Source organism: Furipterus horrens, unplaced genomic scaffold (genome assembly GCF_987537825.1).
Source record: "Furipterus horrens unplaced genomic scaffold, mFurHor1.1.pri manual_scaffold_2, whole genome shotgun sequence".
Classification (NCBI taxonomy): domain Eukaryota; kingdom Metazoa; phylum Chordata; class Mammalia; order Chiroptera; family Furipteridae; genus Furipterus; species Furipterus horrens.
This window is the reverse complement of record NW_028327172.1, coordinates 96,392,381-96,404,872: the sequence shown is the minus strand read 5'-3', so window position 1 is coordinate 96,404,872 and position 12,492 is coordinate 96,392,381. Positions and strand designations below refer to the sequence as shown.

The window sequence follows — 12,492 nt, the reverse complement described above, 5'->3', positions numbered from 1 at the left end:
CCAGGAGACGTGTGTCACCCCACCCAGCCCGTGCCCACAAGCACGAGTCCCTACTTGCTGCGCTCCTGGGGCTCTCTTTCTCCTATCCCGCCCCTAGTCCTTCAGCCAAAACCTTTGACCGGAGTGTCCTTGTCAATATTTCTAGATCTCCTTTGCCAGCTCGTTGCACCAGGTTAGGAATAAGGCTCTGTTTCTGGTGTATACATAAACGCTAATTCCCAGAAGGTGTAGTAACCTGTACACCTTCCCCACGCACTGATTTGGAGGGGGTCCGCGGGCATTTACCCCACTCAAAGACCTAATCGGTAGCCGAAACCAGTTTCTTCCATGAAATGTCCCTGCCATTCAAACTCACAGAGGCCTTCCGTTGCAGCTCTGGGAAAGCCTCAGTGATGGAACTGGGGGGCATCCCGCCCGAAATGAGAACTCACCACTCGCTTCCCAGGGAAGTGAAGGTGAGCGGGTGCTAGAGGGCCCGTGATAAGGCCTGAGGCCAGGAAGAGGCATCATTAGGATCCTGCCAAGAGCAAACCCCTTTCCCCGCCGCCACTGGTCCCGCTCCACTGAAATGCACAGTAATTGGGGCCATTGGACCTCTCATTTACAAACCCCGATTGTTAGGACTACTAAACATGGGGCTGGGCGGGGTCAGGCAATGGTTGCCCCCACCCCGCATCACCTCCGGCCCTCCGGCATTCCCTCTGCCCCTGAGGGTAGGATACCAAATTTCTGGGCAGCCGAGTGCGACGGGCGCCCAAAGCGCTCCCTGACGCGGAGCAGGGAGGCGGTGGTCTGACTCCGCTAGACGTGGCAGCTATACTGCCGACCCCTGCTCGGCGCCAGAGTGCTTCTCCTACTCCTGCCTAGCTCTCCTCCCTGTCCCTGCAGTCCTGGCCCGGGGCGTCCAGAGGAGCCATTCAGCCCCCAGGCAGAGGTCTCGGCCCGGCAGCACAGGGAGCGGCGGGGGACTGGCTCTGCTCTCGCCCAGCGGACGCCAGTGGGAGATTCTGAGTTGTGAAAAGCAGCTGCCACCTCCCGGGTTCTCCGTGCTCCCGGAGGCCAGATCCTCAGAGAGCTGCCCGTTGTACCCGGGGGATCTCGAGCGAGCACGCCGAGGTAAGCTGGCTCTACCCTGTCGCTGGCACCCACCTCGATGCCCCCTACTCAAATACACACGCGCTGAGCGCAGACTCAGAGCCTCCCTCCCGGAGAGGTCCCTGCAAGGCCTCCGGGAGACGGGAGAGACGGACAGTCGGAAGGGGAGAGCACACCCAGGGAAACTTGTTCCTCCGGTCTGCTCTCAGACACTGACTAGTGGCCTGTGCAGGGAGAGGGGCGGGAGGAAGCGGGGGAAGGGCTCCTCCTGGAGGGGAGGGGAGGATGCGGTGGGGGAGGGGTGCAGTTGTGAAACTCCTCTGCCTCTCGCTGTTCTCACTGCTTGCTCCTCTCTGAGCAGACACCCCGGACCTCCCCTGGGCGCCATCCCCTCGGCTCCAACGGGTGCAGGGACAAGCCGGATTTTTTTTTTTTTCTTTCTTTCTTTCTGGAAATTGGCTTTGGCTTGTGCTTTTCTCCCTCCCCCTCCACCCTCCCTTTTTAAGGCATGGCCGGGGTAGTGGCTCCTGGAAGAACAAGTGTGGGAAAAGAGAGAGGAAACCGGAGCTAAATGACAGGATGCAGGCGACTTGAGACACAAAAAGAAAAGCGTTGCTTTCGGATCAAGTCATTGCTTCGCTGTTTTCCTTTCTCCGAGACGCACTAAGGATTTTACAGCTCTAGGCGGAGTTGGAGCTCTTCGGCTTGTTTAGATTTCCCCTTTGCTCTATTTTCCCCGTACGACCTCGTTCTCCTGAACTTGCCCGAGTGTCCAGCGAAAGGAGAATGGAGAAGGGGCTGCCGCCCCTAGGCGCCGCACTCGTCCTCGCCCTCGCCCTTGCGCTGGCCCTCGGGCGGGCCAGGGCTTTCCGCAACGGTAAGTGACAGGCGGAGGCGCGCCTGACAGCACCCGCCCGCGGCTCTCGGCTGAGCGACTTGGCGGGGCTCGGCTTCCCGCCCAGCTGCGATTCACGCGGCGCTGCCCGGAGGAACTGGGAATAGCCACCTCCTGAGCGAAGGAAACTTTTATCAGGGAGGAGAAATAAAGAAATCAGATAAGTCGGTTTAGGGCCGGAAGATTTCAAGTCCTCGGCTCCCTCCTGAAGTTGGTGGCTTGGCTGTGGGGGTTTTCCTCTCTCTGTTAACCAGGCAGCGCTGCCTACCTTCCTAGATCAGCACACCAATTACCTTAATAATGTTTCCTCCCAAAGGCAATTAGAGGAGACTCCCTTTCAAAAATCGGATGGTTGTTGAAAGTGAATGAAGGCTTTATTAGAACTTCCTGATTCTCTTTCAGCCCCTCTAAATTGCCCTAGGGGCGGGGGTGCCTGCAAGAGATAGCGGTTTGCAGGTTTGCAGGTTTGCAGGTTGAGGAACTCCCTCTCCCGCATTTGTAAATCGTCCCTAAACAGTCTGGAGCATGAATGAAAGCTACATAGTATCAATACAGGAATCCGATATACACAGTGTAAAGCACCAGGATATCTGAAAATCCCTAACCTAGCGGCTGCTTCCACTGAGCTGTACAACCATTCATTGTTAAGTAAATGGAAGACTGTGCTGCCTTATAAACAGTATCCTGTAACCTAAATAATGTATTTTAAAATGTGATCCGGTTGTAGGCATGTTTCATTTACTCTGTGAAGTTTAAAGGCAAGGATATGAAATTATCTTTACAGTGAGTCTTTAGTAATTATTACTTATCAAATATTTATTTTTGTCTAGCTCAGATTTCAAAGTAATTTTAAGAAAAGCCCACTCATTGCTTACTGTGGTATATTGTTTTAATAAGAGACCACAGCGGAGGGTGTTTAGACCAGGAGGAATTTAAATCATAATCAGAACCTAATCTCTCTAATATGCTTTTTGGAGATTTTCTGATTGAAGCAATAGATTTTCCCCCACAGCTACTAAGAAGTGTTCTAAAAGATAAACTTAGAAGCAAAACACACACACACACACACACACACACACACACAATTGTGAATGTGGAGTTCAATTTATTAATGAACCTAAGTTGGTGGCATATTTCTGTAATTTGGTAGGGGATAAAATAACATGCTCCTCCAATTGAAGGAGGTCAGGTGGTTGGACTTTAGAAATTACAGCAACCCACACTCCCCAACTCCTGAGATTAAACCTAATGCAAATAGCTTTCAGACTTTAGGTTGTGATTTCTCTCTGTCTCTCTGTCTCTGTCTCTCTCTCTATGTATATATATGAAATATGTATATAAATACATGCTTATTTCCTTAGCAGAAATCTGGGGAATGCTAAGAACCTGAGCTTCCTTTGGTGAGCTTGACTAGTTAAAACCATGCTTGCTATGCTTGAGGTGGCCACAGCTTCTGTAACTCAGCAGACCTCTTAAAGACATGTCCACCTCCTCTGAGTCCCAGTGACTGCTAAATTAATTCATTAACCTTATTTAGGACTAATGGTCCAGAGTCATTAGAAATTGCTCTTTCTTAATCAACTGCTAAAGAGATTGAACAGAGTCAGGGAGTCTAGGAGCCCACATTATCTTATTACACTGTCACTTTCTCAGAAGTCACAGATTAAAGAGCTCTGGCTTGGTACTGAGTCCACCTAAATGTCTTCTGAAGCGACTCTGTTGAGTGACTAGAAGCAGTGCTGTTTTATTTCACTCCTCTAACAGATGCCAGACTCTGTCATGTTGTTCATACAGAGCTGGAGGAGACTTAATGAGATGGGGTCACTTTCCAAGTTGTCTGCACATTTAAAAGAATACAAGAGCCTGACTAGAATCCCACAACAGAGTCCAATACAATCATTAGCTGAGATTCTGAACTCCAGTTGCAACATCATTTCTTCTTGGCAAACCTTAAGCTTTTAAAAGCCAAGGCAGAGGAAATCAGTGTAAGGCCACTCCTGCTCTAACAAACATAGTCAGAAACATCTAGCAACTGAGAAAAACAATATAATTTATACTGTCTTTTAATTTATGGGGAATGATTTCTTTAATGTATGTAGCTTTATGCATTTTTGATGTGCACTTCATCTTTCATTTCCATTTGACCTGGTTTTCCTGTAATAAAATTCTGTAGATTTATAAATTCATGCTGAGAGCAAAGAATGCTATTCTCTTTCCACAAGGAATCTATTAAATGCAATATTAAAATCTATATATACCATTACCAAATATTTGTGATTGATAGGCTCATATATTTCACTGCTTTCATTCCTGTTCCTCTTACATAGTTTATGCACTGAATTTTTAGTGCTCAAAATTAAGCATCAATAAATGCAGCAGCATTTCAGGCTGAGGCTCTCCAGCATGAAATCCATCATAAAAAAAATGACAATGAGAATCTATTCTGAACAAGAAAGCAGTCCAGAAACTGGTTTATTTGGCTCTTAGTGAACTACTTCAGGATTTGGGTGTTTTTTGTTTTTTGAAATGAAGGCTCAAACGAGTTAGCTCACTTTTCCCAGAATGTGAGAATGAATCTTACCATATGTGCTACCAGATCTTAGTGTGGTGGGATTTTTTTTTCAGTATGTAGGTTATTGGAATTAACACTGTATGGCTAATTTATTTTTCTTTCTGCCCTCTTATTTTGACTGGTCTCCAAACCTGAACAACTTTACTTGGAGAAGTAGAGTAGAATTATCCCTGCTTCACCAGATATACTTTGTTCTGTTGGTGTGGATCTCAAGAGCAGAAATAACTTACAATCGCTTAGATTTATGGGCAGATAAAACAACAAATGAAAAGGTTTGTCTTGGAAGACAATCCCCACTGATCAATGACAGAGACCGAGCTTATCATCAAAAGCTACATAAGGGTTTGAGTGGCATCATTTAGTCACCTGTCACTTAGAACTTCTGCTACTTGCTATGATTACCCTTTGGAGGGCGGGTAACTAAGTCTAGCAGAAGCTCCCTGGGGACCATGTTAACATCCATTGAGGAGTTTAATGTTTTTAATACTAGAAGACCTTTTTCTTGGGACAGAAGTTTGTGGGGGATGGGAGTCTGGTCTGTTTAGATCTCAGTCCACTTTCCCCCTGATCCAACTTTCCTGGGATCAAAGAGCATTTCTTGGTGGGGTATTGTTATCAGTGCCACCCAAAGGACCTGCAAGAACCTCTGAATTCCCCATAAGAAGTTATGAAATGTTTAATAGCCGGTAATTGACGTGCAAAGCTAGAATACCTGTTTGCCAGGGGAAGAGCTACTACTATGTTATTTTCATTACAGATAAATGTGGCGATATTATAAAAATTGAAAATCCCGGTTACCTTACATCTCCTGGTTATCCTCATTCTTATCACCCAAGTGAAAAATGTGAATGGCTAATTCAGGCTCCCGACCCATACCAGAGAATTATGATCAACTTCAACCCTCATTTCGACTTGGAGGACCGAGACTGCAAGTAAGTGCAAACGTTATTTGAACAGTGCACCACAGCACCATCTAGTGGTCACATATCGGGGGTGGGGGTGGGGGTGGGGAGGGCAGTCTATGCGTACAATCTGGGATTTAAACGGATCCGGGAGGAATTCCAATATAGGCTAGATCGTATGTCAATGGTATGGAAATTAAATTACATTAAGTGATTTCTGAGTTCACCAAACTAGGAAGATTGTATTTAAATGTGCAGTCGCTCATATTTTTCCTGTTAACGCTTTTGGTTTTGGAACTCTTTTAAGAAATGTATGTATGTTTCTTTTTTCCCTCAGGGAAAAGGGAAGAATTAGAAACCCAAACTCTCACTTGAGTTTTTATTAACTACCACGAGTCATTAACATATATTGCATTGAAAGACAGTGAAATTGGATATTTATGCAACAAATCTGTGGCCCATTTTATGATTTAAGAACTGTATTTATCTAATTGGCATGACAGAAGAAAACTGTCATTGAGCTCTTCCTGGCGTGGCTCAGTTGGTTGGGAGGGGTCGTGGGTTCAATTCCTGGTCAGAGCACATACCTAGGTTGCAGGTTCAGTGTCCAGTTGGGTCTTGAATGAAAGGCAACTGTCGATTTCTTTTGCAATCATGTTTTCTCTCCCTCTCTCTTCCTCCCTCCCTTCCCCGCTCTCTAAAATTAATAAACATGACATGTCTTTGGGTGAGGATAAAAGGTTTGTCATTGAAAATGAAAGGAATATAGGGTAAGTTGATGAGGGGATTTTTATAGTAGATTAATGATTGCAAGTCTTATTGAAAATGTGAAAAATAATTATTAATGCACAATGACTACAGTGGAACTCGAATACGAATTGGTGTTTCATCCATCCGCTTTAGTCTTGCTATCTCCTTCAATTAAATTACTAAGCATTGTGAAGTTACTGTGCCAGATTTTATTATTATGAAAACATTCCCACTATACAGTCTAAATTAGTTTTCCTCACTTTATGTGAAAAAAACTTCTGTGCAGTTTTCCACAGTATGGAAGGTATGTGTTAATGTTACAGGCAGCAGTCCACGAAGGTTCAGATTTACTTTTGTCTTTGGACATCTATCTGACTACCTTACTCTGTCTTGTCCACATTATCCCAATCTGCCCTACTATTCATGGTGTGTTCTCAGGAGACTTGAGCCTGGATATCAATTTTTAATGGCATTTAGGCATATACATAGTTTTAGCAAAGAAAAAAATCTAGTTAAATCTAAATTCTAAAGTGTATCTCAGGGACTATGTTTCCCAAGTTTTAAAATCTATCAGTTTGATATAATTGTATACAATGTATAAAGGCTACTACTTTCATCAGATATAAACATTATTATGCAGGCGCACTCATTATTAAAACTATTATATATGGAAACACATAATTCTTTTAGGTAAGAACAAAATGATATGAAAATGTTTCCACTTGTAGGAAGTTCTCAACAACCTGTTGAGTTGGTGGGGTGAACTAGTTTTTCATGGACAGGGTAATGAGTTCATTTTGTTAATTCATCATTCCATTGCTTAGAGGATTAGCCTGCATTCATATACTGTTGATCAATTTCCAAATAATCAGCATACACTACAGTGCAATAAAATTATGCCGATTCTAATTTGATCTTTGTTCTGTCATTCAGAAATGCTTTGGGGCATTAAATTGACTTTTAATCATGTGTGAAAGTTGTCATTAATAGAGTGTTACCATGACTGTTATAATATTCTGTATGGTGGTTTTTACAATGTCAATCACCTAAACAACTTAGAGAATTGTTCTCTATTTTATTTTTAGTTTTTGACAATACTTAAATTGCTATAGAAGATATTTTATAGAAACTGATAAAATATACTCAAGAAATAACATTATTCCCCCGAATAAGGTGCTATTAAAATGTCAATAAACTTATATTTACTATTTCCTGATCTGAAAATCATGACCATGTGTATGTGTAATACAGTAGTTAAATAATTCAGAATAGTCAGTAGTTATTAGCAGGGGTGTGCTGGTAAATGTTTGACAACTGGATCTTGGGAGTCAAGTCCTGATGTATAATTTTTGCCAATTTCTGTAGTATAAATACTCCCTCCATGGCCAATTTCAGACTACCCGTGTGATGTCACTATACACAGACTTACAAAGAGATCTGTACAGTTGGTTCGTATGAGCTGGTGCAAGCCAGCTCCAGGGCACAACTAGAATAGAAATGTAAAGAGAGGAATGAAGTTGAGCGTGTTAATATATGTAAAGTGCCTGCAGCAGTGTATGGCACATAGTAAAGCCCTAAATAACAATTTCCCATACCATGATGTGAGGTAGGATATGGTGGAATTTTAGTTAGTTTCCTTGTTTTAAGATGAGAATTAAAAACCCCAAAACAGATAATTATGTTTTCTAGGATGAGACTATTTTAATGATGTTAGCAAAGTATTCAAGAAAGTGACATGGCCAAGAATATTGTTTCTGTAATTATGATGGTGAGATTTTTTTTTTTAAATGCTTAAGTAAAGTGATTTCTTAATTACAGTAACTGAGGGTTCATTCTGTGTGAAGGTGCCATCTCCTGGCCATCCTTGAAAGTCTGATATTTTTAGCCTGATGAAGTCAATGAACATTGTGGCATGGAAAGTAATCTTAGTGCCATGTTTGAAGAGTTACTACTTGATTGTTTTGTCAATGAAAATTCTCAAAACAATCTTGGAAAACCAAGTTAAGACATTGCAGTCACTATCTTTCCAGGTTAGTCCACATGACTCCTGATTGTTGTTGAAGGTTGTAGTTGAAATTCTACAAATGTGGTGCAAGTCTTACCTCCTTTAGAGAGGGCTGTGTGAAGAATCAAGAGCTTTAACATGTACAGGGGGGTAGAATTACCTGCAAAAAATGGAAACCAGCAGAAATTCTTGAATAACATGTTCATAGCCTTAAAAAGTTTATGTTAGATGCACAAAAACAGTTTTTTGGCTTCGGTGTATTTTTGTTTTGTTTTGTTTTTATAATTTATATTGGGCTACTTCCAAAATTATATTTGAAATTATACAAAAATAGTTATAATAAACCACATTCAAAGAGGTTTGAGTAATTATTTCTGTTAAGAGTAAGCTGTTGTCTTGAGATATTTAATATATTTCCATTTCTCAGCTATATTATATGTACTTGTTGCACCACTGTAGTGGATAATGAAGTAGTATGTATGAGAGCCCTTTGAAAGCTGAAAGCTCCCCTTCCCAAAAGAAGTTACTGTTTTTATACTACATTTAAAAACTTGGTGATTGCTAAAACATTTGGAAATATGAAATTAAGCATATGTCAAATTAAATATATTCATCCAGTAATGGCATGATCTGCATGTAATACACCCTGCATTTCCTGTTAATACGGTCAGTATTTGTTTAGTCAACTTTGACTATGTGGAAGTTCAAGAAATCTATTCCTTAGCACATTTATTTATTGAGAAACATTCTTGAGACACAGTAAACAATCATTTTTCTGTAAAGTATAGGAATGGATAAGTAATTAAATAGATTAGTTATGGTAGAATAAATATTTTAATTTAAATTTTACTGTTTTATTTATAATTAAATAAAAACTACTTCTCAATTTTAACAATACAATAAAATGTATTTTATTTATGTGATTTATTTATCACAACTTTTCAGGTGTATAAAACCAAGACTGACCTAGTACATAAGTAGACTATGGACCTAGCCTTACCAAAACTTTTTACAGTGCATATTGAGGGCTGAGGGTACTGTTTCCTTAGGGATAATGTGCAAGTTGTGCCTAATAATAGTTTTTTAAATGCAATCATCTGAGTTTATGCTACAACTGAGTCATATTTCATTACAAATAAGCATTAAAAATATCATATTATTACTCCCTGAATTCTGTTATTGAAAAAGGGGTTTTGATCAGTCATTCAGCAGAGCAGTAAGTAGAGCATCTGTCTGCAGGGCTAACATTGTGCTAGGATTTCTAGCTAGGTATACTGCCTGGTTTTACTGTTATGTTCCTTTAACAGATGGGGTTAGAGAGTGTTTTGAGAGTAAAAAATGTTAAGGAAATGGAAGGAATGATGATTTCTCTTTTTTGCACCAGCAGAATCCTCCATGCTTGTGAAGTGTGGTAAGGCAGACATCTTGAATCTCATAAAACTTTATAACTGCATAATAAACAAGAATGTCATTGATACAGTAGTTAGAATTTATAGAACTTACCCAGTTTCCCAGCAATGCAACCTATCAGCATGATAATTTATAATAGTTTGTGACAAATACTGCTGAGCAAAGAGGAGTGTGGTTACATTCAGATCAGATGTCGTCATCTGGGGAGCAATAAAAATTTCACAGACATTGGGTTAAAAACATTAATAAAATTAATGTGAAGCTCCAGAAAGAGAGTCTAAAAAGGTGACAGTGTTGGGGGAAGAACGCCCAATAGTGGTCTTCTTACTGACAAGCTCCTGACTTTAGTGACTGATTGTCAGTGCTATTTTGCAGGATTTTCACCAAGACACAAGGCTAACTTGCATAGATGCTTTTCTGTTTAGAATTTAAATCTCTTCTTTGTGTAACCAGTTATAGGTGTCTTTTTTTAATTTAATGCAATCAAATGAAGATTTCACTCTCATAACTTCTTATGAAGTTTAATTACAATAACATTATAATTAAATAGATGAACTTCAAGTTTGGGAATTTTGTTAGACCATGAATTTTTTTAAAATTACCTAAATAATTACAAACTTTGAAACACTGTTCATTTCATTTATTTTAGTAGAATGTAAACTCACTGAATAAAAGTTAAGCTGCCCTCAGTCTCCTGAATCTTTATTACTACAATTTTGATTATATTATGGTCATTTAGTCATTTATTAGCAATTTGGAGAATATAAGTTTCATTTCTGGTTTCTCTAAGTAATATTTTCTGTTTTGGCACTTTGTTCAGCATGGATTTTTACAATAGTTTTGGGTTTTTTAAAAAATATTTATTAAAATATAATTTATCTTGGCTTTTTGTATCCAAGGCAAGTGCCTCACTCTAGTCCCATCCATGTGTTTTGGAGCATCACTTAGACCAAATCAAAGACATTGTTTTATGGAAAATAGTGGGTATTTTAAGCCAAAATGCTTCTTCATTTTCTATATGTAATGTAGAAGTATATGGAATTTTAATTAAAATATAATCCATACCTAGAAAAATACACAAAGTAAGTGTAAAGTTTTATTAAGTGTTCAATGTGACTGCATCCATGTCATCAATCCAAAGTCAAGATTCCCAGTTTGCTATAAAGAAGCCCCTATGTTCACTTCCAGTCATTAACCTTTGGCCTGAAAGGCAGTTGTTCTCCTGACTTGTATGACTCCATTTTTATAAATTCAAAATCAGACAAAACTGAACTATAGTCTTAGAAGTCTATATGTATTACTTTTTCACTGAAGTGAAGTTCTTTGGAATTTAGATTTTAAAATGTGTGCTGTTCCCTTTCTAATTAAAAAAAAAAAAAAAAAAAAAAACCAAAAAATAAAAACCGAGTCCTTCTGAAGCATTTTATAATTTTTTTCAGTGACTACTATAGAAATATTTTGTATTTGTTGCATATACTATGGTTTGGAAAATAAACAAAGTTTTTAGTCTGGAGCCTGCTTTATGTGCAAAGCAAATTCTGAAAAGTTCTTTGGTTGCTTTATTTTTCCTCACCTTTTTATTGCTCAAGTAACTTCCCAATATGGGCAATATGAGTTCACCATCACCATCAAGCTCAGTTCAATCATAAAACTATTGAGTGGTAAGAATGAGCCCTTTGCAGAACAACTGCTGGCCAATGTTGTTACCACGTGCAGCATCCTTAGTTACTACTCAGGCAGGTAATCATCTACTTTCTGTCTTTTGATTCACCCCTCCCAACCCCCATTAGCACTGATTTAATTTGAACAGAATCCCATGTGTTCTTAAAATTAATTTTCTTTATTATTTCTTACTATAAGCAATCATATTTGATCATACAAATTTTGAATATTACAGGTTTGTTTGTGTGTTAGGCATTTCTATAATTCGAAAGAAGCAACCTTTATGAGAAGCTAAAAAAGAAGGTTCGTTGAAATAATTTCAGATTGAATCAACATGTACATGGCATTTCCAGATTTCACTTTGAGGAGTAGACACTTAAAAATTGAGCCAAGTGAGACATATGCCTCCAGCCGGCATGTGTATTCTCAGCTCCTTTCTTTCCAGCACAAAATTTGATACTTGCATGCATGCTAACACACTTTGGCACTTGTAAAGGAGGCTACCAAGTTGCCATTGTAGTATTCATCAAGGCTGATTATTAAGCCTGAAGAAGGTAAAGAGACAATATTAGTGTTCAGATAGGATTCCAAATGCCTCATAATTGGGTGTCTGTGATCAATCCTGACTGTAAGAGTCAGTGACTTCACAGAACATAGTACCTCAAGAGATTTTTCCTCCTAGTCTCTGATTGAACTGTGTCTAGGTCAGTGAGGGATGGCATAAGATTAGTATAACTCCCAGACTGGCTGTGAAGCACACCAAACACATGCCAGCTTATGGTTGACATCATTTAGTCTTTGCAAAGAGTTTAGGAAGTGAACTGCATGCATTCAGAACTCTACTAAATTCTTCAGAAGAGCAGAGAAAAACTATTTTGGCCTTTGTCCACTCAGTTGCTTAGTAGTATGGTATTTCTCCTCATCAAGCCCAGGTCTACAGTGCACATAGCTTATATCTTATTTGCTCAACATGTTTTTTCTCCTTTAATTTAAATAATCAATAGAAAGTTTAGAGAGGAATAGTCGCAGCTGTTTCTGACTGTCAGGCCCTCACTATTTGCCACCACAGCATTTGCTACGCACTGTGTACATGTTCTTCCTTCCTCGTCCTATCACCCCCGTCTTACAGATGACAGCACCGAGGCCCAGAAAATGTCAGGTACCTGAGCCCAAATGCTCAGCTGCTGCACAAAAACCTTTC

The 12,492-nt window shown here is 40.0% G+C and overlaps 1 protein-coding gene across 6 annotated transcripts in view; it reads left to right on the top strand.

Annotated features, from left to right (window-relative positions):
• Positions 1 to 1,428: 1,428 nt before the first annotated feature.
• Positions 1,429 to 12,492, top strand: part of NRP1 (neuropilin 1) — a 184,526-nt gene continuing 173,462 nt past the window's right edge. For all 6 annotated transcript variants that reach the window (XM_090266174.1, XM_090266173.1, XM_090266176.1 and 3 more), the window contains exons 1-2: positions 1,429 to 1,972; positions 5,320 to 5,494. In XM_090266174.1, the coding sequence (XP_090122300.1) occupies positions 1,882 to 1,972; positions 5,320 to 5,494 (266 nt within the window). In that variant the 5' untranslated portion in view covers positions 1,429 to 1,881. The remainder of the gene's footprint in view (positions 1,973 to 5,319; positions 5,495 to 12,492) is intronic.